Source organism: Pelophylax lessonae (genome assembly GCF_965119305.1).
Source record: "Pelophylax lessonae genome assembly, chromosome: 1".
Classification (NCBI taxonomy): Eukaryota; Metazoa; Chordata; class Amphibia; order Anura; family Ranidae; genus Pelophylax; species Pelophylax lessonae.
Window position 1 is genome coordinate 48295936 of NC_138768.1, and position 27780 is coordinate 48323715.

The 27780-nt window shown below is 47.9% G+C and overlaps 1 protein-coding gene across 4 annotated transcripts in view; it reads left to right on the forward strand.

The window, feature by feature from the left end:
- The window catches only part of ST8SIA5 (ST8 alpha-N-acetyl-neuraminide alpha-2,8-sialyltransferase 5), a 152399-nt gene that overhangs the window by 83124 nt on the left and 41495 nt on the right, over nt 1–27780 (forward strand). For 2 of the 4 annotated variants that reach the window (XM_082254650.1, XM_082254652.1), the window contains one exon: nt 27397–27489. The exons of the other annotated variants lie outside the window; for them this stretch is intronic. In XM_082254650.1, coding sequence (XP_082110776.1) covers nt 27397–27489 — 93 coding nt within the window. The remainder of the gene's footprint in view (nt 1–27396; nt 27490–27780) is intronic. 4 annotated transcript variants of the gene reach the window in all.

Sequence of the window (27780 nt, forward strand, 5' to 3'; positions counted from 1 at the left end):
CACAAGGCACAAAGATCCGGCAGGAAGTTGTGGGAGGAGAAGGTATTTATGGGTAGTGCACAGGTGAAACCTAATTAAGTCAGCACTGCCTCTCACAACCCTTAACTGCTTCCCATCCGCGCTACAGCCTATATACGGCTGCAGCGCGGACTCGAATTTTCGCGTCCAGTGACACGCTCCCGCGAGCGCGCAGCGGGGAGAATCTGTGTCGGCCGTGTCCCTTGGACACAGCTGATCACAGATCGTGGTGAATGGCCAATCACAGCGGCCATTCACCACGTGATCGAGCCGTCCAATGAGCGATGATCTCATATGTAAACATATGAGATCATCTCTCATCGCCGGCGCTCCTTCCTCACACGGAGCCTGCAGTGTGAGGAAGGAGGGGGAGCCTCACAGCGCCGGGGACACAGAGACATGTAATCAGGGCACTGATCACCAGTGCCCTGATTACTAAAAGGTAAAAAAACACACACAGTGCCCCCCCATCAGTGCCCACAGTGCCCGCCATCAGTGTCCCCCATCAATGCCCACAATCAGTGCCCATAGTGCTGCCAGTCAGTGCCCATCAGTGCCTGCTCATCTAGGCACTGATAAGCACTGACTGGCAGCACTATGGGCACTGAGTGTGCGCACTGATGGTGCTGCCCATCAGTGCCGCCCATCAGTGCTCATCAGTGCCACCCGTCAGTGTCCATCGGGTGCCATCCGCCAGTGCCCATCAGTGCCGCCTCTCAGTGCCCATCAGTGCCGCCCGTCAGTGCCGCCTCTCAGTGCCCAGCAGTGCCACCTCTCAGTGCCCAGCAGTGCCGCCTATCAGTGCCGCCTATCAGTGCCACCTATCAATGCCGCCTATCAGTGCTCATCATTGCGGCATATTAGTACCTCCTCATCAGTGCCCATAAGTGCCACCTCATCAGTGCCCATAAGTGCCACCTCATCAGTGCCCATCAGTGCAGCCTATCAGTGCCCATCAGTGCCGCCTCATCAGCTCACATCAGTGAAGGAGAAAAATGTATTTTCAAAATTTACTCGCAGAAAATAAGAAAAACTTTTTTTTTTTTCCAAATTTTCTGTCTTTATTCTTTTTTTTTTGTAAAAAATAAAAAACCCAGAGATGATTACATACCACCAAAAGAAAGCTCTATTTGTGTGAAAAAAATGATAAAAATTTCAAATGGGTACAGTGTAGCATGACCGCGCAATTGTCAGTCAAAGTGTGACAGCACTGAAAGCTGAAAATTGGCCTGGATGGGAAGGGGGTTTAAGTGCACAGTAGGCAAGTGGTTAATAACCAGTTTGGACCAGGCACCAATCACCTGTGCACTGGTTCTTTAGATCTAAGAGTCCTGGTGCGTGCGCGCCCTAGAGAGCGGGGACGCACACGCCGAGACGCAGGAGCGCCGCCTGGGGACACACGCTGTGAGCGCTCCGAGGCCAGCAGGGGGCCCGGAGCGCTGAGCGTAACAGGGGCACTATTCCTCCCACTAACACCAATGATGGGGCACTATTCCTTCCTCTGACATCAAAGATGGGGCACTATTCCTCCCACTAACACCAATGATAGGGCACTATTCCTTCCTCTGACACTAATGATGGGGCACTATTCCTCCCACTGACACTAATGATGGGGCACTATTCCTCCCACTAAAACCAATGATAGGGCACTATTCCTTCCTCTGACACCAATGATGGGGCACTATTCCTCCCACTGACACTAATGATGGGGCACTATTCCTCCCACTGACACCAAAGATGGGACACTATACCTACCACTGACACCAATGATGGGGCACTATTCCTCCCACTGACACTAATGATGGGGCACTATTCCTCCCACTGACACCAAAGATGGGGCACTATTCCTCCCACTGACACCAAAGATGGGGCACTATACCTACCACTGACACCAAAGATGGGGCACTATACCTACCACTGACACCAATGATGGGGCACTATTCCTCCCACTGACACCAATGATGGGGCACTATTCCTCCCACTGACACCAATGATGGGGCACTATTCCTCCCACTAACACCAACGATGAAGCACTATTCCTTTCACTGATACCAACGATGGGGCGTAATTCATCCCACTGATATCAATTATAGGGCACTATTCCTCCTCCTACTGAGCCCAAATTATATGTAATGATTTTTCCTCTCACTGACCACTAAGCTGAAAACATTGTCTACTCCTACTCATGCTGGGGCATTTTCTTCTCCCACTGGCTACATTACAGCTCCCCCTAAAATCTAAAGAACAGTAAACTGGCCCTTTGTTTAGAAAGTTTTGAGGCCCCTGCGGTTCAGGAACCCCACTCCTCTGTTGCTTGCATTTCTAAAATTCGTTGACCTTCTGTTGTTTCTTGATGGAAGGACAGTACAGGTGCACCTCATAAAATTAGAATATCATCAAAAAGTTTATTTATTTTAGTAATTCAATTCAAAAAGTGAAACTCATATATTTTATATAGATGCGTTACACACAAAGTTATATATTTCAAGCATTTCTTTCTTTTATTTGGAGGATTATGGCTTACAGCTAGTGACACCCCAAAATTCAGTATCTCAAAAATTTAACATATTACATAAAACCAATAAAAAAAATTAAAAAAAAAAAAGATTTTACTCGATATCCCCTCCTCTAGATCATTTATGAATAAATTAAACAGGATTGGCCCCAGGACAGAACCCTGGGGGACCCCACTTTCCACACCCGCCCAATCCGAGTACTCCCCATTAATCACCACCTTCTGGACTCTCCCCTGGAGCCAGTTCTCTATCCAGGTACTCACCTTATACCTATCTTCCTTAGTTTGTACAGTAAGCATTTGGGGGGAACGGTGTCAAAGGCCAAAGTCCAGATATACCACATCCTTATGCTGCTTCTTCCTCTCACTCCAGCTCTGCTGTACCAGTTCAGTAGAGACCAGCCAAATTTTGTCTTGGCAGTGATGGGGAAATTGCATAATACATAATATTTCCTTAAAGTTGTCTTGTGGTCTCACAAATATCTAATAAGGAATTCTAAACCTGGTCAAGGGGCCGCATACAAGGACAAAGGAAATTGGCTTTGGGGTTGTCCATTCCCTACACACAAGTCTATATACTACAGTTATCACTTGGAACATTCAGTGTCGTCCTGATCTACCAATCGACTTCCATACAACCACCCTGTCAGGCTTTCCTGCTCGATCAGTGCTGCGGGCTATAGCCTGCAATGCTGATCAGTGTTTTCTGAGGGCGGGGAAGTCTCTCCGCTGTCAGAATATAATAGCCCAGTGGGGGGGGGGGGGGGGGGGGTTCCCCATACACATCTAATAGGTGGATTGGGGAATCGGGTCCGTTTTTCTCCTTCAACCTGCTAGGTGACAAAAAGAAACGGTATCATCTATGGGCTGCTTTAACCACTTCAGCTCCGGAAGGTTTTACCTCCTTCCTGACCAGGCCATTTTTTGAAATACGGCACTGCGTTGCTTTAACGGACAGTTGTGCGGTCGTGCGATGCTGTACCGAAATAAAATCGATGTCCTTTTTTCCCCCACAAATAGAGATTTATTTTGGTGGTATTGATTGATCACCTCGGCTGTTTTTTTTTTTTTTGCGCTATAAACAAAAAAATAGCGACAATTTAAAAAAAAAAAAAAAATTTTTTTAGTTTCTGCTATAAAACACATCCGATAAAAAAATTTAAAAAATCTAATTTATTCATTAATTTAGGCTAATATGTATTCTGCTACATATGTTTGGTAAAAAAAATCCCAATAGGTGTATATTGACTGGTTTGCCCAAAAGTTATCGCGTCTACAAACTATGGGATAGATTTATGGACTTTTTATTTATTTTTTACTGTTTTTACTATTAATGGCGATCAGCAATTTTTAGCGGGACTGTGACATTGCGGCATTAATTGCGGCACTAACTGACACTTTTTAGAACCCAGTGACACCAATACAGTGATCAGTGCTAAAAAAAATGCACTGTCACTGTACTGACACTGGCAGGGAATCAGCTAACATCAGGGGTGATCAAAGGGTTATGTATGCTCCTAGCGAGTGCTTTCTAACTGTGTGGGGGGGATGGATGCACTAGTGGAAAACAGAGATCTGTGTTTCTGCTTAGCGGAAACACAAGCTCTTCATTTTCCTTTGCGACAGAACGGCGGTCTGCCCTATTTACATAGGAAGAGCGCCGTTCTGCTTCTCCTTAGAACAATCGGCGGGTCGCAGCGGCTGTTTGGCGCCCGTCGGCGCCCCAGACCTCGTGCACAAAATCACGTACAGGTACGTGGTTTTGCGCAGCCGGGTCGCCTGCGGCAGTATTTATGCGGCAGGCGGGCCGGGGAAGTGGTTAACTATTACAGTGCTGCATTGGTTTGTGTATTTTCTATCCCCCTAGAATAAAGCTGTACTGTCTGCCCTAGTGCTGCGCAAACTGTTGGTGCTATATACGTAACTACTGTATGATAGTAATAATAATATAGCCTGAATCAGTACATGGACTCTGCCAGTGAACGCGGGGGGTGCTGAATGTTGTGAGCGGAGAGGGGGGGGGGGGGGTTGTTAGGTTAACCGTGTCAGGTTCAATTTGTACTTCCTCCTCCTTTGTAACTGTATCTGCTGTGCACAGCTGAAGGGAGCAGATTACTACATAACCGGTCAGTGATAGTTATGTGCTACTAATTACTGACCCCCCCCTCCCCCACCACCACCAGTCTATCTCTGCAGTATCAGGACTGGGGTCCGGGTACGTTAAAGCGCAGTTCCACCCGTTTTTTGTGTTTATTAAAAGTCAGCAGCTACAAAAAGTGTATCTGCTGACTTTTTAACCACTTCTGGACCGGAAGATTTTCCCCCTTAATGACCAAGCCATATTTTGCGATTCGGCACTGCGTTACTTTAACCACTTAAGCCCCGGAAGATTTTACCCCCTTCCTGACCAGGGGGTATTTTGCGATTCGGCACTGCGTGACTTTAACGGACAATTGCGCGGTCGTGCGACGCTGTATCTAAACGAATTTGGCGTTCTTTTTTTTCCCACAAACAGAGCTTTCTTTTGGGGGTATTTGATCACCTGTGCGATTTTTTGATCATGCGCTATAAACAAAAAAAGAGCGTAAATTTTGCAAAAATAGCAATATTTTTCACATTTTTTTATATGAAATTCCCCCCCCAAAAAATTTAAAAATATAAATTTTTTAACATTTTCGGCCAATTTGTTTTATGCTACCTATGTTTGGTAAAATAAAATCGCAAAAAGCGTATTTTGATTGGTTTGCGCAAAAGTTATCGCGTTTACTAACAAAGGGAAAGATTTTTGTCATTTTTGTTGTTTTTTTTTTAACGCGTAATGGCGTTAAAAGATCGGACCCTTGACTGACATTTTTGACACTTTTGGGGTTACCAGTGACATTTCTACAGTAATCAGTGCTATACATATGCACTGTTACTGTAAAAATACACTGGCAGTGAAGGGGTTAACTTTTTTTTAAAGGGCGGGGGTATGTGTGTCCCTAGGGGCGTGCTTTCTACTGTGATTGGTCATACACTAGTAGCCACAGCCAGTGATCAACGGTTCTGCATAGTAGAACCGTATGATCATCTGTCATACACAGGGGAGAATGACAAGCAGCTTGTTTACACAAGCTGCCTGCCTTTCTCCCTCTCCCCCGACGATCGCCGAGTGACCGGCGGACATCGGGTCCGCCGGTCACACGCGCGGGGGGGGGGGGGGGTTTTCGTGACCGTGCGGGAGCGCGCCTCCGGGGGCGCATGCTCGCTCCCTAAACCCTCACAGGCTAGCGACGTAGACCTACGTCACTTTGCCTGTGAGGGGCTGACTGCCAACGTAGATCGGCGTTAGGCAGTCGGCAAGTGGTTAACGGACAATTGCGCGGTCGTGCAACACTGTACCCAAATAAAATTGATGTCCTTTTTTTCCTTTCTTTTGGTGGTATTTGATCACCTGTGCGTTTTCTTTTTTTTTTTTTGCGCTATAAACAAAAAAAAAAAAAAAACGATATTTTTCACATTCTGCTATATAACATTCTCAAAAAAAAATGCTACATATGTTTGGTAAAAGAAAAAAAAAATCGCAATAAGCGTAATTTGATTGGTTTGCGCAAAAGTTATCGCGTCTACTAACTACGGGAAAGATTTATGTCATTTCTATTGTTTTTTTTTTTTTTTCTACTAGTAATGGCGGCGATCTGCGATTTGTAGCGGGACTGCGAGCTTGCAGCGGACAGATCGGACCCCTAACTGACACTTTTGGGGGTACCAGTGACATTACTAGAGTAATCAGTGCTAATAATATGCACTGTAAAAATGACACTGGCAGGGAAGGGGTGAACATTCTGGGTGATCAAGGGGTTAAATGTGAGCCTAGGGGAGTGATTCTAACTGTGTGGGGGCATGGTTTCTGAAATGACCATAGAGACCTGTGATCCTATATAGAAGGATCACAGGCGCTCTATGATCATTCCAGGGAGAAGAACGGTCAGCTGTGTTTACAACGGCCGTCCGTCCTTCTCTCTCAGCGGGGAACGATCGCGGGTGTCAGGTGGCAGTCTGAGCCGCCTGCCCACTGCATCGGCATCCCCACCGCCGCTGGCGCGCGCTCGCCCCCTAGCTCCCTGCTCGCGACCGACGTAGCCCTACGTCGGTTTGCCTGGGGGAGCCACACTGCCGCAGTAAATACACGGCGTGTGGTCAGCAACCGGTTAATTAACTCACACTCACCTGTCCCATGGTCCAGTGATGCTGCTGGGGGGAGCCTCGGTTCTCTTCCTCTTCTCCCCACAGCACCGGCATCACTAGTGTGGCTTCACAGCCGGGTGCGCACTGCGCATGCTCGAGTTGCGCTGCGCGTCCTGAGTGGACGGGCAATCTTCTGGGACCTGTGATGTGTCCCAGAATATTGCAGGGAGGGAGGGGGAAGAGGAGAACTTCCGATTCAGCTGCCTAGGCAGCCCTGTCAAATCTAGGTACCCCCCTTCTAATAAAAGGACATGCCAAATGTGGCATGTCAGGGGGTCAGGAGGCCTTAAAGTGGACGTTCTACTTTTGGGTGGAAACCTTAACCACTTGCCGACTGCCAGCAGTACATATACTGCGGCAGGTTGGCTCTGTCCCGCGAAACGGCGTAACCGTACGTCGCTTCGTGGAACCGCGAGTGGGGGCAGGGGAGCTGATCTGCGGGTCCAGGGGCTGCGATTGCCGCCGGACACCGACGATCGCTTCCCGTGGAGACAGAAGGACAGCCTGGTGTTGTAAACATGGCACACCGCTGTTCTATTAGCAATGAACACAGGGCTCCTGTGTTCCTCCTATTTAGGAACATAGGTCTCTGTGTTTATCCACTGAGTCCATCCCCCACAAAGTTAGAAAACACCCCCTAGGCTCACATTCAACCCTTTGATTGCCCCTGCTGTTAACCCTGCCAGTGTAATTATTACAGTAACAGTGCATATTTTTAGCACTGATTACTGTAGTAATGTCACTGGTCCCACCAAAAGTATCAAAAATGTCAGTTATGGGTTCGATTTGTCCGCCGCAATGTCGCAGTCCCGCTAAAAAATCGCCACCATTACTAGTAAAAATGACATAAATCTTTCCCCTAGTTTTGTAGACGCAAAAACTTTTGCGCAAACCAATCAATATACGCTTATTGGGATTTTTTTTTTACCAAAAATATGTAGCAGAACACAAATTGGCCTAAAACTATGAAAAAATTAGATTTTTACATTTTTTTTATTGGGAATGTTAGATAGCAGAATGAAAAATATATTTTTTCCAGAATTGTTCTTTGTTTTTGTTTATAGCGCTCAAAATAAAAATTGCAGAGGTAATCAAATACCACCAAAATAAACTTCTATTTGTAGGGAAAAAAAAAAAGGACATCAGTTTTATTTGAGTACAGCCTCGCACGACTGCGCAATTGTCAGTTCCGAATCGCAAAAAATGGCCTGGTCATTAAGGGGGGGTAAAACCTTCCGGTCCAGAAGTGGATAAGCAGTGCAGAGACTAGAGGTGAATGGAGTGATTTTGCCGCCTCCATAGTTTTGAGAGTGAGAAATTTGCTTGCATATTTGATTATTTGTGTAATGCCACTTTCTTTATTATTTTTATTTTATTCACGGTTTGCTTTCCATGCACTGCACTGATGATAGCAAAAGGTTGTATGCAGTTTGGAATAAATGGCTCTGTAATATTGGCCTATGATTGAGCAAGCAATGATTTGCAGCGCTCCACTGGGAGAAATCCTTTTATTTTTGGGATGTGTGATTACCTTCTGTGAAAAAATATAAAACTAAAAATTGTTCTTGGATAACCCTTAGGCTCCATTCACACCTGAGCGTAGTGATTTTGTGGCATTTTTCGGGCATTTTTTAAAAAGGATTTTTGCAGCTATTTACCAGCATTTTTAAAGCGTTTTAGAGGTGTATTACAAGCTGCAGCTTCATTTTTCTTTAGCTAAAAGAAAGCACTAGGGGGAGAAGAGAGCAGTGGCGTCTGGTGCTCCATGGGCTGGGGGGGGGGGCGCAGACTGGACCGGACCACACCATACACCCCCCGGACCAAACCATACATCCCCCCCCCGGACTACACCATACATCCCCCCCATCCCCCCCCCCCGGACCACACCATACATCCCCCCCATCCCCCCCCCCGGACCACACCATACATCCCCCCCGGACCACACCATACATCCCCTCCGGACCACACCATACATCCCCCCCCGGACCACACCATACACCCCCCCCGGACCACACCATACATCCCCCCCGGACCACACCATACATCCCCCCCCCGGACCACACCATACATCCCCCCCCCGGACCACACCATACACCCCCCCCGGACCACACCATACATCCCCCCCGGACCACACCATACATCCCCCCCCCGGACCACACCATACATCCCCCCCCCGGACCACACCATACACCCCCCCCGGACCACACCATACATCCCCCCCGGACCACACCATACATCCCCCCCCCGGACCACACCATACATCCCCCCCCCGGACCACACCATACATCCCCCCGGACCACACCATACATCCCCCCCCCGGACCACACCATACACCCCCCCCGGACCACACCATACACCCCCCCCCGGACCACACCATACATCCCCCCCGGACCACACCATACATCCCCCCCCCGGACCACACCATACATCCCCCCCCTGGACCACACCATACATCCCCCCGGACCACACCATACATCCCCCCCCCGGACCACACCATACATCCCCTCCGGACCACACCATACACCCCCCCCGGACCACACCATACATCCCCCCCCCGGACCACACCATACATCCCCCCCCCAGACCACACCATACATCCCCCCCCCCGGACCACACCATACATCCCCCCGGACCACACCATACATCCCCCCCCCGGACCACACCATACATCCCCCCCCGGACCACACCATACATCCCCCCCCCGGACCACACCATACATCCCCCCCCCGGACCACACCATACATCCCCCCCAGACCACACCATACATCCCCCCCAGACCACACCATACATCCCCCCCAGACCACACCATACATCCCCCCGGACCACACCATACATCCCCCCCCCGGACCACACCATACACCCCCCCCCGGACCACACCATACACCCCCCCCCGGACCACACCATACACCCCCCCCCGACCACACCATACATCCCCCCGGACCACACACAAAATATTTACAAAAATGTGAGGGGTGTACTCACTTTTGTGAGATACTGTATATACTTCCCTATTTGCAGCCTGATGTGGTCTAATCACGTGATCATGCATCAGCCAACAGCTGCAGGGGAGAGGAGAGTGCGATCCACAACAGCTGGGAACTCAGGTGATGTCATCCATAGGCTCCAAAGTCATAGCAGCTGTCGGCTCCTCTCCCCTGCACCCGCCACTGGCTGACACAGGGGAGCCGGATCGTGTGCCTGGAGCGGGCCAAAAATAGGTAAGTATATACATAGCCAGCATAGGTATTAGGAGGGGTAAAGGGAAACTTTTTAAGACTAGTTAAGTTTAGGCTGGAAGTCAGTGCACCCAATGTCCAGTTATTATAGATGGAGGCTGGTGGGTTGAGTCAGCCCTTTGTTTCTTATAAACCCTGTATAGCCCCATCCTGCAGATGTACAGACCCAGGAACTCAGCACTGGGATGGTGGGAAAACCCTATAAATGCCACAGCAGGTGTACAGACCCGGGAACTCAGCAGAGGGATGGTGGGAACCCCTCATAATGGGCACAGCAGGTGTACAGACCTGGAAACCAAGCACAGGAATGGTGGGAACCCCTCATAATGGGCACAGCAGGTGTAGAGACCTGGAGACTCAGCACAGGGATGGTGGGAACCCCTCATAATGGGCACAGCAGGTGTACAGACCTGGAAACCAAGCACAGGGATAGTGGGAACCCCGCATAATGGGCACAGCAGGTGTAGAGACCTGGAGACTCAGCACAGGGATGGTGGGGAACCCCCGTAATGGGCTCAGCAGGTGTACAGACCTGGGAACTCAACACAAGGATGGTGGGAACCCTTCATAATGGGCACAGTAGGTGAACAGACCCGGAAACTCAGCACAGGGATGGTGGGAACCCCCCATAATGGGAACAGCAGGTGTACAGACCTGGGAACTCAGCACAAGGATGGTGGGAACCCTTCATAATGGGCACAGTAGGTGAACAGACCCGGAAACTCAGCACAGGGATGGTGGGAACCCCCCATAATGGGAACAGCAGGTGTACAGACCTGGGAACTCAGCACAAGGATGGTGGGAACCCCTCATAATGGGCACAGTAGGTGAACAGACCCGGAAACTCAGCACAGGGATGGTGGGAACCCCCCATAATGGCAACAGCAGGTGTACAGACCTGGGAACTCAGCACAGGGATGGTGGGAACCCCCCATAATGGGAACAGCAGGTGTACAGACCTGAGAACTCAGCACAAGGATGGTGGGAATCCTTCATAATGAGCACAGCACAAAGATGGTGGAAACTCCTCATAATGGGCACAGCAGGTGGTTAAACCCAGGAATTCAGCACAGAAATCTCAAAAGGGGTCTTCAGAAATAAAGGAAACTGTTAGCTGGTTTAACTGCTTGCCGACTGCGCACAGTATATTTACTGCGGCAGTCGGCCCCGGCCAGGCAGAGTGACGTAGGTCTACGTCGCTCGCCTGTCACTCCTTCCAGAGCCAATAGCGGGCGGGCGCGCGCCCGCCGAGGCGCGCGCCCGCCTCGGCTCGTTCACGGAGGAGTGCGGGAATGTGACTGGCGGACCCGATGTCCGCCAGTCACACTACGATCACCGCTACAGCGGGAGAAAGACAGAGCGGCTTGTGTAAACAAGCCACCTGTCAGTTCTCCCTGTGTAAAAGTGAAGATCAGACAGTTCTACTATGTAGAACTGTTGATCTTTGTTTTTACACTAGTAGACATGTCCCATCACAGTTAGAATCACGCCCCTAGGACACACTTAACCCCTCCCTGTCCAATACTGTTAACCCCTTCCCTGCCAGTGTCATTTTTACAGTAACAGTGCATATATATAGCACTGATTACTGCAGTAATGTCACTGGTACCCCCAAAAGTGTCAAAAATGTCAGTCAAGGGTCCGATCTGTCCGCCGCAATGTCGCAGTACCGCAAAAAAAATCGCAGATCGCCGCCATTACTCGTTAAAAAAAAAAACACCAAAAATGACAAAAATCTTTCCCTTTGTTAGTAAACGCGATAACTTTTGCGCAAACCAATCAAAATACGCTTTTTGCGATTTTTTTTACCAAACATAGGTAGCGTAAAACAAATTGGCCGAAAATTTTAAAAAATTTTGATTTTTACATTTTTTTTTGGGGGAATTTCATATAAAAAAAAGTGAAAAATATTGTTGTTTTTGCAAAAATTACGCTCTTTTTTTGTTTATAGCGCGTGATCAAAAAATCGCACAGGTGATCAAATACCACCAAAAGAAAGCACTGTTTGTGGGAAAAAAAGGACGTGAAATTCGTTTAGGTACAGCGTCGCACGACCGCGCGATTGTCCGTTAAAGTCACGCAGTAAAAAATCGCAAAATAACCCCTGGTCTTTTAGCAGGAAAATCCTCCGGTGGTAAAGTGGTTAACTCTCCAGCATCTACCAAACACTGAAATATTATTCGTTTTGGATGGTGGAGAGGAGGTAAAGGTATTAGCCTCGGTTCACACTGATACGACCTGACTTCGGGCGACTAATGCCGTCGCCCGTGCACCTCGACTTCGGCGCGGCTTGCAACGACTTCACATAATGGAAATCAATGCAAGTCGCTCCGACTTTGCAATAAAAGGTGCAGGAACCTTTTGTCTAAGTCGGAGCGACTTGAGTCCCTCCTATTAGAACGGTTCCATTGCACAGCATGGAGCGCTACTTGTCAGGCGACCAAGTCGTCTGACAAGTCGAAACAGTGTGAACCGCCACTTAGAGTCTAACCAGCACAAACACAGCTGATCTCTCAGCCACTTCCAGAACAGGACATGACTAAGCGGTTATGACTAAGCGAACATAGTTTCGTGAAACGCGTCAACTGTTTTTTACCTTCCTGTCCCTGGTTTGTCGTTTTGGATTTTATGGATATTCAATAAATGTTTTTTATCATCTACTATCACTCTCAAGTTGGTGTGCGGTTGCCTTCTTCTTAATTGCACACTTCCAGAACAGGACAAGTAGCTCTGAGTCAACAGGAAATAATCAACATAGTTGGGAGTTGCTGAATAATAATATCCAACCTATTAATGTCATCCCTAAAAGTGGCATGGGTCATTTCCGTCTGCTGGAAGATGTGTGACATGTGAGCTCGCTGTCGCTGAGCTGCACACATGGTTTCGGAAGAAGGTGATTATGAATGGAAGATGAGACAAGGCAGGTCCTTCACAGCCAGCAGAAGTACTGGGTGTCCATCCAGGAATGCCAGCTCTGCACTTCTGGGGCACAGACACCGGGTATAGCACAGACTGAGATGATTTATAGAGGTTGGGCTCCATGACTTTACCATGTTTGTAGGGTTTATTATGGTTACCAGCAAATGTTGCAGAATATGGATAATATTGTAGAAAGGTGCTGTTCTCAATAGGGAATAAGTGGAAAATTCCTCAATTTGCCTAGTTCAGAGGGGGGAATTTTTAAATAAAGATTTCCTCTTAACCACTTAGAGCCGGTTCACACTGGGGCGACTTGTCAGGCGACCTGGTCGCCTGACAAGTCGCCGTGGGTCGCCTTCCATAGATTAGCACAGGTCCCGTTCTAATAGGAGCGACACAAGTCGCTCCGACTTAGAAAAAGGGTCCTGAGCTTCTTTGGGGTGACCTGGAGCGACCTGCATTGACTTCAATGATATGAAGTCTGTGCCGGCCGCTCCGAGGTTGCGGTGCCAACTGCGCCCTGCGACTTCACAGGTCGCCCCGGCAAGTCGGGTCGCTGCTATGTGAACCGGCTCTTAAGCCCCGGAAGATTTTACCCCCTTCCTGACCAGGGCCTATTTTGCGATTCGGCACTGCGTGACTTTAACAGACAATTGCGTGGTCGTGCGACGCTGTACCTAAACTAATTTGACGTCCTTTTTTTCCCACAAACAGAGCTTTCTTTTGGTGGTATTTGATCACCTGTGCAATTTTTTGATCATGCGCTATAAACAAAAAAAAAGCGTCAATTTTGCAAAAATAACAATATTTTTCACATTTTTTTTATATGGAATTCCCCAAAAAAAATGTAAAAATCAAAATTTTTTAACATTTTCGGCCAATTTGTTTTATGCTACATATGTTTGGTAAAAAAAAATCGCAAAAAGCGTATTTTGATTGGTTTGCGCAAAAGTTATCGCGTTTACTAACAAAGGGAAAGATTTTTGTTATTTTTGTTGTTCTTTTTTTTTAACGCGTAATGGCGGCGATCTGCGATTTTTTTTTTTTGCAGGACTGCGACATTGCGGCGGACAGATCGGACCCTTGACTGACATTTTTGACACTTTTGGGGTTACCAGTGACATTTCTACAGTAATCAGTGCTATACATATGCACTGTTACTGTAAAATTACACTGGCAGTGAAGGGGTTAACTTTTTTTTGAGAGGGAGGGGTTATGTGTGTCCCTAGGGGCGTGATTCTAACTGTGATTGGCTGTGGCTTGAGGTGTAGGAACAGTGATCAACGGTCCTACATAGTAGAACCGTATGATCACTATTCATACACAGGGAAGAATGACAGGTGGCTTGTTTACATTAGCCGCCTGCCTTTCTCCCTCTCCACCGACGATCGGGTCCGCCGGTCACACGCGCGGGGGGGGGGGGGGGGTCCGTGACCGAGCGGGAGCGCGCATCCGGCGGCGCGCGCTCGCTCCCTAGAGCCCTCACAGGCTAACGATGTAGACCTACGTCGCTCTGCCTGTGAGGGGCTGACTGCCGCAGTAAATATACTGTGAGCAGTCGGCAAGCGGTTAAAGGAGATGTACAGTCAAAGCTTGTATGGCTGTAGATCTATGGATCACAGGAGTGCAGTTTGTTTTGCACTCCTGGGACCCGTTTTCAGCTGAAGTCCGCTCTCTGCTGATGGCACAGAAGATGGCCCAGGCACCGCGTCATCGTGACCATGGAGTCAAGATCCGCCAGGTGCCTGGACCGACACACGACTCAGAGCCTGAAACGGCCACTCCCGCCCCTCCACAGTCCAGCGCTCCAATGAGTGAGTAGAGGACAGAGCAGAGAGCAATGACTGACAGTCAGCAGCTCTCTGCTCGGGGAGCTGTCAGAACCGAGCGATTGGCAGGGTTTGATCGCTCAGTTCTCAATGCAGAGGCGTTGGGGGACAGATACAGCATCGGAGCGATGCTACATCTACCTAGGATGTACAGATACATCCCCTTTAACCACTTCTGGCCTGAAAGATTTGCCCCCTTAATGACCAGGCCATTTTTTGCGATTCGGCATTGCGTTATTTTAACTGACAATTGCGCGGTCGTGCGAAACTGTACCCAAATAAAATTGATGTCCTTTTTTTTTCCCCACAAATAGAGCTTTCTTTCAGTGGTATTTGATCACCTCTGCGATTTTTATTTTTTGCGCTATAAACAAAAAAGTTCTGAAAAAAAAAACAATATTTTTCACTTTCTGCTAAATAACATTCCCCAAAAAAATTCAAAAATCTAATTTTTTTTTCATCATTTTAGGCCAATTTGTATTCTGCTACATATTTTTGGTAAAAACAAATCCCAATAAGCGTATATTGATTGGTTTGTGCAACATTTATCGAGTCTACAAACTAGGAGAAAGATTTATGTCATTTTTATTTTTTACTAGTAATGGCGGCGATCAGCGATTTTTTTGCGGGACTGCGACATTGGTGCGGAGAGATCCGACCCCTAACTGACATTTTTGACCAGCGAGAGACCAGTGACATTACTACAGTAATTAGTGCTAAAAATATGCACTGTTACTGTAATAATGACACTGGCAGGGAAGGGGTTAATACTGGGGGTGATCAAGGGGATAAATGTATGCCTATTTGTGCTTACTAACTGTGGGGGGGGGGGGCTCTTTGAAAGGCACACAAAAATCGGTGATTTAGCTTAGCTGAGACACACGATCTCACTGTGCCTGTCTGACAGGAGAGCCGCCTGCTTTGTTTACATAGGCAGGCGGCTCTCCTGTCAGTTTCCCTAAAGATTGCGGGAGGCCGGCGGAGATTGATCCAGCCCTCTCCTCCCGCGGTCTGGCTCCTGCTGTGTCTAATCACAGGGGAAGCGCGGCTCCGGTGGTGCGCCCCCCCCCCCCCCGAGACCGCGTGCACATAAAAAGTAGATCTACGTGATTATGCACAACCGAGCCGCCCTGCCGCAGTAAATCTGTGTGGGGCAGTCGGCAAGTGGTTAAATGACCATTTTCAATGTGACAGAGTCTCAACCTGTAGCACTTGTTATTGCCAAAAAAAGAATAAAGATTTGATTTGAAATATATATTTGTATGCCAATTTTAAATACTTTCGTGATATTTATTCATTTTGACTCTGTATTCCAAAGACTGTTTTTTCTAATTTTAAACATGTGACCAGCAGAGGACTAAAAGCTCCTCTTGCTTATGTTTCCCTGCAGACAGGCTGGGAGAGATCTGGGTCATGTGGCATCTGTATTTCAATTAGGAAAAAGGTACTGTACTTACATTTTTTTTAATTTTTTTTATTAACCACATGCGGATCACCCACTGTACATATACTGCGGCAGGGCGGCCACTCTGTGCCGGATCATGGGCCTAGTACGGACTCAATGTCTAGGCCTTAGGCAGAGAGCCAGAATTGCCATTCTGTCAGTAGGGAAGGCATTGATCCTGTATTCCTGCAAAGCAACAACATGGATTAATGCCTTCCCCTAGTAAAAGCACCTCCCACACAGCGCACAAACACTGGCTAGACACACAGTTAACCCTTTGATCGCCCCTGATGTTTAACCCCCCTTTCCATCCAGTGTTCTTAGTACAGTGACAGTGCATATTTCTAGCACTGATGATGGTATTAGTGTCACTGGTCCCCAAAAAGTGTTAAAAGTGTCACTAATGGCACTTTTCCACTGCAAGTACTGGCTCGGCTCTACTCGGCCCTGCTTGGCCCGGTTTGCTTTTCCACTGCTGGTACCGCATGGTACGGTGTTGGAACGGTTCGGTACGGTACGGTATGGTATGGTTTGCTTTTCCACTAAAGTAGTACTAAAGTTAAGTGGGTGGGATAACAACGGGGTGGGTGGGATTCTCTGACCAATCAGTGGCTAGTAGTGACTGCATGCAAAGGATTGTGGGATATGGTACCAGTTTGGTACCCGTTGGAACCACAATCAAGTAGGTACTATTTTTTTCAGAGCCGTACCGTACCGTTCGGTTCCATGCAGTGGAAAAGCGCCGCCGTACCGTACCGAACCGTTCCTACACTATACCATGCGGTACCAGCAGTGGAAAAGCACAAAAGCGCGCCGAACCGTTCTGGTTCCATGCAGTGGAAAAGCGCCATTAGTGTCTGCCACAATATCGCAGTCCCGCTATAAGTCACTGATCGCTGCCATTACTAGGAAAATAAATAAATAAATAAAACAACCCCATAGTTTGTCGATGCTATAACTTTTGGCGCAATGCTTTAACTGTTTTTTAAATTGTCGCTCTTTTTTTGTTCATAGCGTAAAAAATAAAAACCACAGAGGTGATCAAATACCACCAAAAGAAAGGTTGATTTGTTGGAAAAAAAAAGGACATACATTTTGTTTGGGTACAGCATCACACAGTTAATTACATCCTTTCTGACCAGGCCATTTTTTGCGATTCGGCACTGTGTTGCTTTACTGACAATTGCGCGGTCGTACGACGCTGTACCCAAATAATATTGATGTCTTTTTTTCCCCACAAATAGAGCTTTCTTTTGGTGGTATTTGATCACCTGTGCGGTTTTTATTTTTGTGCTATAAACAAAAAAAACCTAATTCTGAAAAAAACAAAACGGAAAATTTATATCAAATACTTACCGTAATTTTCCTTTCCTGATGGACTCCATGGTAGCATACGTTTGGGTAGTCCCGCCTCCACTCCTACCCCATAGGACCCCACTTCCATAAATCCTTGCTCCCTTTCAGCATCCGTGTTCTGTAACTAGCCTACTCAGGAATCGGGAGGGGACTCCTGCTGCCATGGAGTCCATCAGGAAAGGAAAATTACGTAAGTATTTGATATAAATTTTCCGTTTTCCTGACAGACTCCATGGCAGCATACGTTTGGGAAATAACTCGCCAAAACACAATTGGGTGGGCAGATGCTGACAAAATTTAATTAACACCTGCAACTGATAACACTTGAGTACCAAAACTAACAGAGGAAATAGCCGCCGGCTCAACACAATGTGACGTAAACGTGTGAATGGACGACCAAGACGCTGCTCTGCAGACCACATCCGGAGCGACATGTCTTGAAGCTGCCTATGAAGTAGCGATACCACGAGTAGAATGTGCAGTCACCCCTTTAGGAGGAACCAAGCCCTTCTCTCTATAAGCCCACTGAATCACCTCTACTATCCAGGAGGCAATTGATCTTGAAGAGGCACGCATACCCTTGTTCTTCACAGACAACAAGCTAAAGAGATAATCCGTCTTCCGGAAAGGAGCTGTAGCTTCCAAATATTGTTTGAGAGTGTTGCCCACATCCAGTGGATGGACTTCCGGAGGTTCAGCCGACGAGTTGAAAGTAGGAAGAACAATTTCCTGGTTCTCGTGAAAGACCGAAGTGACTTTAGGCCTTGATCCAAGCATCGGAATAAGAACAACTCTGTCCGGAAAAAAGGTCAGGAAAGGTTCTTTACTTCCTAGACTTTGAATCTCTGAAACCCTTTTTGCAGACCAAACAGCCACTAGAAAGACTACCTTGAGGGTGAGTTGTTTCACCGATACGGGTTCCTCATGGTTTGTGCCAACCCAGGAAAGAAAGTCAAGAACCAAAGGCATGTCCCACTTGGGGAACCTCAGCTTCTTCTGTGGTCGCAGCCTTACTGCCCCTTTGAAAAATTGCCGGATCAGAGGATGGGCAGCCCAGGAAACGCCTGTGAAAGCGGAGATGGCTGAGACTTGCACTCGCAGGGCGCTTACTGAAAGGGGCAATTCCAATCCTGACTGAAGAAAAGACAGGATATCTTGCACGGAAGGAGATGACCAGGACTTTCCCTTAGACTCCAGGAAAGAAGTAAACCTGGACCAAATCCTTTCATAGGTTTTATTCGTGCTTTGTCTCCTAGCACTCAAAAGAGTTGGTATGGCTACTTCAGGACATCCTAACGCTTCCAGCCTTCCCCTCTCAAAAACCAGACCCGAAGGTGCAGATGGGCTGGGTATGGGTGAAGAATGGAGCCCTGAGACAGCAGATCCGCTCTGAGAGGGAGAGGGACTGGGTCGCGATAGCTGAGCTGAAATAGCAGGGGAAACCACGGTCTGTTGGGCCAGAATGGGGTCACTGCAACCACCTTCACTGATTCCATCTTGACTCTCCGCAGGAATTGGAAGATGACTGGCACTGGGGGAAAGGCATAGGCCTTGTGAAACTTCCCGCAATCTGTCAGGGCATCTACCCCGAACGCTCTGGGATCCCTGTTCCTTGAATAGAACTTCTCCAACTTCCTGTTGTGGAAGGAGGCAAATAGATCTACCTCTGGGATGAATCCTAAGGACAGGATCCAGCTGAACACATCCTCGTGGAGAGACCACTCGTTGTTAAGTTGCGTTCTGGAGAGGAAATCCGCTTGTGTGTTCTGAGCCCCCGGTATGTATATCGCTGACAGATTGACCAAGTTTTTCTGAGCCCAGGTCATTATTGGCTCTACTTCCCGAAGCAGGGTTGCACTGCGAGTTCCTCCTTGTCTCCTCACATAGGCTACTGCGGTCGTGTTGTCTAGCCTTAACATGACTGAGGTGCCATGAATAAGGTGACTGAAGGCTAGCAGTACTTGAAAGGCCGCCCGAAGCTCCAGGACGTTGGACACAATCTGGCGAGACTGAAAATCCCATCTCCCTTGTGCCATCTCTGTTCCGCAATGACCGCCCCAACCGGTGCTGCTGGCGTCTGATGTCACTATCACCCAAGATATGGGCGCTATGGAGTGACAATTGCGCAAATTCTTTGGCTCTAACCACCAAGGAAGCCAGCTCTTCATGGCTGCGGTTATAACTATTCGCTGAGAATTGCTGATTCCCTGAAGAAAATCCCTCTGAAAAGGTCTAATTTTCCAGAGAGCCCACTTCACCATAGGGGCTGTTGACACCATTGTGCCGATTATCCTCAGGCATTGTTTGGCCGTGAGATGGGAAGCTGACAAGGCTAGAGGCACCCTTTCCCGGATTACCGGAATCTTTCCTTCTGGCAGAGAGATGGTACTGTTCTTGGTGTTGAACAGAGCGCCCAGAAAGACCAGGGACTGAGTAGGAATTAAGTGACTCTTTTCCCTGTTCAGGATCCAGCCGAACTTCTCTAGAGACGAGATGACCAGAGCTTGATGTTCGAGGATAACAGACTTGTCTTGAGCCAGTAGAAGGAGATCGTCCAGATAATGATAAAGACGGACCTCTCTCAGTCTTATCAAGGCTACCACCACTAACAAGACCTTCGAAAAGGTACGAGGTGATGTAGAAACCCCGAAGGGGAGACACACAAACTGAAGATGAATCTGGCCGACTGAGAATCTTAGGTATTTCTGAAACTCTGTTGCCACTGGCACGTGGAAGTATGCGTCCTTCAGGTCTACTGAGACCATCCAATCCCCTGGTTGAACAGCTTGCTGAATGGAAAACAAGGTCTCCATCTTGAATTTTTCTCCTTTGATGAAGCGATTCAAGTGCGTCAGATCTATCACTGGTCTCCAGGCGCCGCTCTTCTTGCGCACCATAAAAAGAGGAGAGTACACTCTGAGCTTTCTTTCGGACTCTGGCACTGGAACCCCTGCTCCTTGAGTGACTAGCGAGTTGACGTAGGATAAGAGAATCTCTCTTTTGTCGCCTGACCGAGGAAGGGAGGTAGGAACAAATCTGTCTCCGGGAATACTGGTGAATGTCCAAGAGTGTCCTGCAGAGACCGTGTTGACGACCCAAGCATCCTGGATTGAGGCCGCCCAGACCTGCCGAAAGTGGAAGAGACGACCCCCCACCTGACTGGCCTGAGCGGGCCCAATCTCAAAAGGACTTTGTCGCGTCTCTATCCCCAGACGGATTGCTCTTGGGGCCTTTTCAGAAAGAAGACGGCCTGGACTTATAGTTTCTTCCAAACTCCCTTCCTGGCCTATAGCTACGTGCCTCCCTGGCACGATCAGTATTTTGCCTTCTAGGAGGTAGTCTCTTCTGACCAAGAAAACGCCTGTCCTGAGGGAGAAAGCCCGATTTACCGCCAGTAGCCTTGGAGATAGCGCTATCTAACTTGTTCCCAAAGAGGGATGAACCCTCAAAGGGAATGCGGCACCATACCCGTTTAGAAGCAGGATCAGCCAACCAAGGGCGCAACCAAAGTGCACGCTTTGCCGTAACAGACGATAGCATCCCCCGTGCTAACAGGTGGAAAATACCAATAGACGCCTCCCCCAGGAAGGCTGAGGCTTGTTTTAACTCCTGAATAGGAGATTTCTTGGCTGCGTCTTCAGAAAAACTTCTGAGTGAGTCATCCACATTGTCCACCCAAACTTCCATGGCTCTGGACAATGTTGCCAGGGCTAGAGCCGGCTTGCAAGCAGCCCCTACTGATAGATAGACTCGCTTCAGATCTGTGTCTATTCTTCTGTCAAGAGGATCCTTAAAGGAAACCGTATCTTCAAGAGGCAAAGTTACATGTTTCACTAGCCTCATGACAGCCGCATGCACTAGAGGTGGAGATTCCAGGTGTTTGACTTCCTCTTCCTTGAATGGATAGAGTTTAGTCAATTTTGAAACCATGGAGTTCTTTCTCTCCACCTTGCTCCATTCTTCCATAATGATTTCTCCTAATTCAGAAAGGAACGGGAAATTCAGCCGCTCTTTGCTCAGCTGCTTAAAATATTTTCTCTGCTTGGGGGCGGAGACCACTGGATCTTCCCAGTTTAAGGTTTCTCTGACAGCCTTTACTAACGGTGGAACCAGATTGAAAGAAAATCCCAAACTAGGTTCATCTTGATCCAAATCGCTCTCAGACTCGAATACCGAGGGATGGCTAGGTTCAGATGATTCAAGGACCCGTCCGCCAGAGGACTCTCTAACAGGAGAGACAGATGGCTCTGGTACTGGAGACTGCCGCCTATTAAGATCAGCCAGGGAGTCCTTGACTATGCGCTTGACCATGGACTCAAGCTGTTGGTCAGAGCTTCCCCTTTCGCCCGCTGCTCGGGAATAACAGGAGTCCCATAGCGATTTTCCGTCCAGCAAACGAATACCACAGCCTCAGCACTTTGTCTCGCTGGATTGGCGTGAAGACCTAGGAGGTGACCGGTCTTTACCACGGTATCTGGACTTGGATGACGATCCATGTCTGGAGGAAGAGCGATGATGCTGCATTTTAGCATGGCGATCTTCCCGCGTGCCCTGAGGCTGTTCAGACCTAGAGGAGGAGCTGCAAAGGGAAACATACAAGGGTGTAAAATACAAGACCACCCGTATATCCTGCTCCCCCCTCTCACTCCAGCCGTAAACTTACCTAAGAGAGGGCTGGTCACAGGGGGGCGGTGACGCATCCATAGGGAAAGCAGAAAGGTACACTGGAAAAAGACCAATGCAAGAGTATACTAACACAGGCATAGCAACAGTACTGCTCCAAGAAGACCCCCCATACCTTGTCACTAAAGTGTATAGACGTGGGAACGCCACAATCTACAGTCAGTCCCACAGGCTGTGGGACTGACAGCTCTTTAAATTTGGCACCGGCCGTGACGTCACGCATGCACTAACCAAGCCTCGTTCTCGGTCCGCCGAGCGACCGAGAACGTAGAGCGTTCCACGGCATCCATAGAGCCTCCCTGACCACCAGGAAGTGTATAGAGAAGCGAGGAGCCGCACGCTAACGCACGCTTCCCTCCACCAGGGAAGCACTAGACCACCAGGCAAGTAAGAAATAATATATATGGGCAAAAACACTTACCCCTCCACCTAGACACCAGGGATACCTCGGGGCCAGCAACCAGGAGATAAAATCCAACGATGGGGCAATGCACACCGCAGAAGCTGGGCTCACCGGCCATGCCATTTGGCCTGCTTTGTCAGGCAACTTAGGCTCCTCTTCAGCATGCCTACCCCATACCCCGCAGCAGCAAGGGCTTATTGGGGAATCAATTCCTGCCGACTCTCATTGACCCTGCGTCTTCAAAACGATCATCAAAAAATGTAGGAATTCAGCACCAAACTAGTGCAGGAGGAGGACAAAAAAAGAACACGGATGCTGAAAGGGAGCAAGGATTTATGGGAGTGGGGTCCTATGGGGTAGGAGTGGAGGCGGGACTACCCAAACGTATGCTGCCATGGAGTCTGTCAGGAAACAATATTTTTTACTTTCTGCTATAAAACATTCCCAATAAAAAAACAATCAAATTTTTTTTTTTTTATCCTTTTAGGTCAATATGTACTCCGCTACATATTTTTGGTTATTAATTGGTTTGTGCAGAAGTTATAGCGTCTACAAACTATGAGATACATTTATGGACTTTTTATTTATTTATTTATTTTTTTGTTTTTACTAGTAATGGCAGCGAACAGCGATTTTTAGTGGGACTGCAACATTGTGGGGGACAAATCTGACACTGGTGACACGTTTTGGGGATGTCAGCCGGCCACCTGTGATCATTCCCAAGAGAGGCAGAACGATGATCTTCCTATGTAAACAGGGCAGGTCATCGTTCTGACAGGGGAGAAGATAGAGATCTAGCAGGAACACAAATCTCTGTCTTCACCCAGTCAGAGCAACCCCCACACAGTTAGCAAGCACCAGCTAGGCACACAGTTAACCCTTTGAACACCCCTGATGTTAATCCCTTCCTTGCCAGTGTCATCAGCATATTTTTAGCACTGTTTACTGTAATAATTTCACTGGTTCCCAAAAAGTGTCTGTTCGATTTGGCTGCCACATTGTCGCCGTCCCACTCGCTAATCTCCACCATTACTAGAAAAAAATAAAAATGCCATAAAAATATCCCATAGTTTGTAGGCGCAATAACTTTTGCTCAAACCAATAAATATACACTTATTGAGATTTTTTTTTTATACCAAAAATATGTAGCAGAATACATATTGGCCTAAACTGATGAAGAAATTTGATTTTTCTCTATAGTTCATTGATTCTTCATATCTTCATTTGACAGATGGGTTATGCTGCCCTTCCTAGGAGTAGGACACTAGGCAGAAAAGGGTTAACAAAGCTTAACTACACCTATGGGGCAGTCCCAGAGGGTTTACTCCCACTTCCTGCTCTAGGATCTCAGTTTTTTTTTGCCTAGTCAGGAGTAAGAATCCTTGCTGGGATCTATGGTCCTGGCAATTTTTTCTCTTTTTAAATTGAACTCGGTTTCTGTGAGAACTACAATCAACTGCCAGACTGGGTGAAGCACTGAAAATCCTAGGTCCTTACGGTCGTTCAGACCTCATCGCGTGCAGACCTCAGCTCCACGCTAGGTCGGCCCCAACATAGCCCCACTGTGGTTCTGGTCCCAGGAGGAGTTCAGTCTGCCGATCAACATCCTGGAAATTCAGGCAATCAGGCTTTGCCTGTCCCAGTGGATGGATCATCTGCAGGGGTGTCCGGTAAGAATTCAATCGGACAACACCACGGCTGTGGCATATATCAATCACCAAGGGGGCACCAAAAGCGTCCTAGCGGCCAAAGAAGTGGCTGGCATTCTAAGGTGGGCAGAACACCTTGTTCTAGCCCTCTCTGCTGTGCACATTCCAGGGGTGGAAAATTGGCAGGCGGACTACTTTAGTCGACAGGCACTGTGTCCGGGTGAATGATCCCTTCACCCAGAAGTGTTTCAACAACTGTGTCACTGGTAGGGGACCCCCGATGAGGATCTGTTGGCTTCTCGTCTCAACCGGAAGGGTCCCAGGTTTGTTGCAAGGTCTTGGGATTCTCTGGCAAATGCTCTGGTGGCCCCTTGGGGCCAGTATCGTCTAATTTCCACCTTTCCTCCACTGCAACCTCTGCACAGAGGCAGAAGGAATTCCGGTGATTCTGGTGGCCCCGGACTGGCCTTGAGCCTGGTTAGACTGGTAGCTGATGCCCCTTGGTGGCTTCCTCTCAGAGAAGATTTTCTGTCTCAAGACCGATCTTCCATCCTGCTTTACGGTCACTGGCTTTAACGGCCTGGCTATTGAAAGCCAGGTATTGAAGGATAGGGGGTTGTCGGAATTGGTGACTCCTACTCTGTTAGGAGCTAAGAAATCTACTTCTCTAAAGATTTACCATTGAGTTTGGAAATCGTATGTTACTTGGTGTGAGTCTCGAGGGGGGTTTTCCCCCATTCCTTTCCTTGCTGGAGTTTCTACAAAGGGCTGCAGATCAGTGTCTGGCACTGGGAACCATTAAGGGCTAGATTTCAGCCTTGGCAATTTTCTTCCAAAGACCGTTGGCCACGAATTCCTTGGTTCACACCTTTGTGCAGGGAGTTCGCCATCTTGCCCCTCTGGTACGGGCCCTGGTGCCTCTATGGGATCTTAATCTAGTACTGTCGGTTCTAAAAAGACCGCCTTTTAAGAATATTTGTGAAATTCCTCTGCTTACCTTGTCACGGAAGGTGGCTTTCTTGGTGGCTATCACTTCTGCACGCAGAGTCTCGAACCTGGCTACGTTGTCCTGTTGGTCACCTTACCTGGTGGTTCACAGGGACAAAGTGGTGCTTCGTCCCTGTCAGTTGTTCCTTCCCAAGGTTGTTTCGGGTCTCCACTTAAATGAAGACATTGTGTTGCCTTTTTTCTGTCCTAAGCCAAAGCATCCAAAGGAGGTTGCTTTGCATTCTTTGGATGTGGCCCAGGCCATCAGGTTCTACTTGATGGCGACTGAGCCTATTCGAAAATTGGACTTCTTGTTTATTCTTACGGATGGTCCTCGTAAGGGGTAGGCTGCCTCTGCTGCGACCATTTCCAGATGGATCAGGCAAACGGTGCTGCAGGCCTATTCATTTAAGGGTCAGGTTCCTCCTTTCCCTGTTAAGGCACAGTCCATGAGGGCGCTTCGTACCTCCTGGGCCTTCCGTCATCAGGCGTCAGTGGCCAAGGTTTGCAAAGCAGCCACCTGGGCGTCTGTACACTCATTCACCAAGTTCTACAAGGTGGATATTTTTGCACCTACAGATGCTGCCTTTGACCGCAAGTTTTGCAGGCCGCTGTGGCAGAGCCTCTTGAGGGTGTTTTCTTCTGGTAGGTGAGCTCCAGTTGTTCCTGATTTAGCTCCTCGTTTACCTGGTGGCTAAGTTTAGCCCTTTTTGGGAATTTTTGTTTATTGCTGCGTTTTTTCCCACCCCTCATGCTGATACTGCTTTGGGACGTCCCATCTGTCAAATGAAGATATGGAGCTGTGTCCATCAATGAATGAAAGAGAGAACTGGATTTTTGTCTTACCGTAAAATCCTTTTCTCTGATGTTCATTGACTAACACAGAACCCACCCCTTTGTGGTGTTGGGTTATATTTTCTTCTGATACTACTTGTTACAAAACTGAGATCCTATAGCAGAAAGTGGGAGGTATACCACCTGGGACTGCCCCATAGGCGTAGTTAGGCTTTGTCAACCCTTTTCCGCCTAGTGTCTTACTCCTAGGAAGAGCAGCATAACCCATCTGTCAAATGAAGATATGGAGCTGTGTCCGTCAATGAACATCAGAGGAAAGGATTTTAAGGTAGGACAAAAATCCAGTTTTTACATTTTTTTATTGGATGTGTTTTACAGCAGAAAGTAAAAAAATATTGTTTTTTTTTTCTTCAAAATGGTCGCTCTTTTTTTGTTTATAACACAGAAAATAAAAACCGCAGAGGTGATTCAATACCACCAAAATAAAGCTCTATTTGTGGGAAAAAAGGACATCAAATTTATTTAGGGACAGCGTTGCATGACCGCGCAATTGCGAGTTAAATGAACGCAGTGCTGTATTGCACGCCCAGGGGGTAAAACTTTCCGGGGCTGAAGTAGTTAAGAGCTGTTATAAAAAACGCCCAAACGCATAAAAACGTGAGTTTAACAGCAGCAGTGTGCATGAGGCCAGTGCTGTATCTTGGCCTAGGCCAACAAGGCCCAGGCCTAGGGCGGCACTTTGCAGGGGGGGGCAGCAAAAAAGTTGCACCCTGCACGAATAAAAAACAGCCTCCTCCCGGGTCCCGCGTGAAAAGGGTCTTCGTCAGCTTGCGCTACACTTTTAATATAGTGACAGTCTTATGGAGTGAATTGGAGGAGTCCAGGAGGCAATTCAGTCTGGCAACCCCATAAGGCGGTCAGTGATGAGGCTGCACAGATGGGCACTGATGAGGCTGAACGTATGGGAATTGATGAGGCTATGCTGATGGGCACTGATAGACTTGTGGTCTGTGGTTCACAGATGACAGGGCGGGTTGTAAACAGTAAAGGGCGTGGCCTTTGCAGGAAGGGGTGGTTCATATGTAAATTAGGGGATGCACAAGTTTAGTCAGGCCTAGGGCAGCACAAAACCTAAATACACCACTGCATGAGGCCTAACACTTCTTAGTGTGAATTTAAAAGATTTTTACATTATTGGATACAGAGATGACCGAAGTGTGTCTTATATATCAGCCTCTGCTTAGAAATAAAATCATTTCATAAGTATTATTTTTTTCTTCTTCATGTAACGACTGTAATCCAACGAGTAACATTCGCTCTCTCGTTGTCTTTCAGGTACTTTGAGTTCTATGAAGGTCCTTTAGATTTCAATTCTACGAAGTGCCTGGAGCTGAGAAAGGACATCATGAATGTGAAGGTTCTCTCTATGTGAGTTGGCCATCGTGCTGAATTTCCTGTTTACTCTTAATTTAGGTTAGAACAGCCTTTTTCCTACCAGGGTGCCCAGGCACCCCGAGGTGCCTCGAAGGTCTCTTCAGGGGTGCCTTGGCAAAATGCTTAAAAAATGCCCCAAAATTGTATATAAGCTGGAGTGTAGATAAAGCCTGCCTTATAGTTACACAAAGTCACAGGTTTTCATTGTGCACCACAGAGACAATGGCGATTTTGGCTCTGAGGAAGAGGGTTCTCCCTTGAAACGAGTAAGCCAAAGCAGGTCTT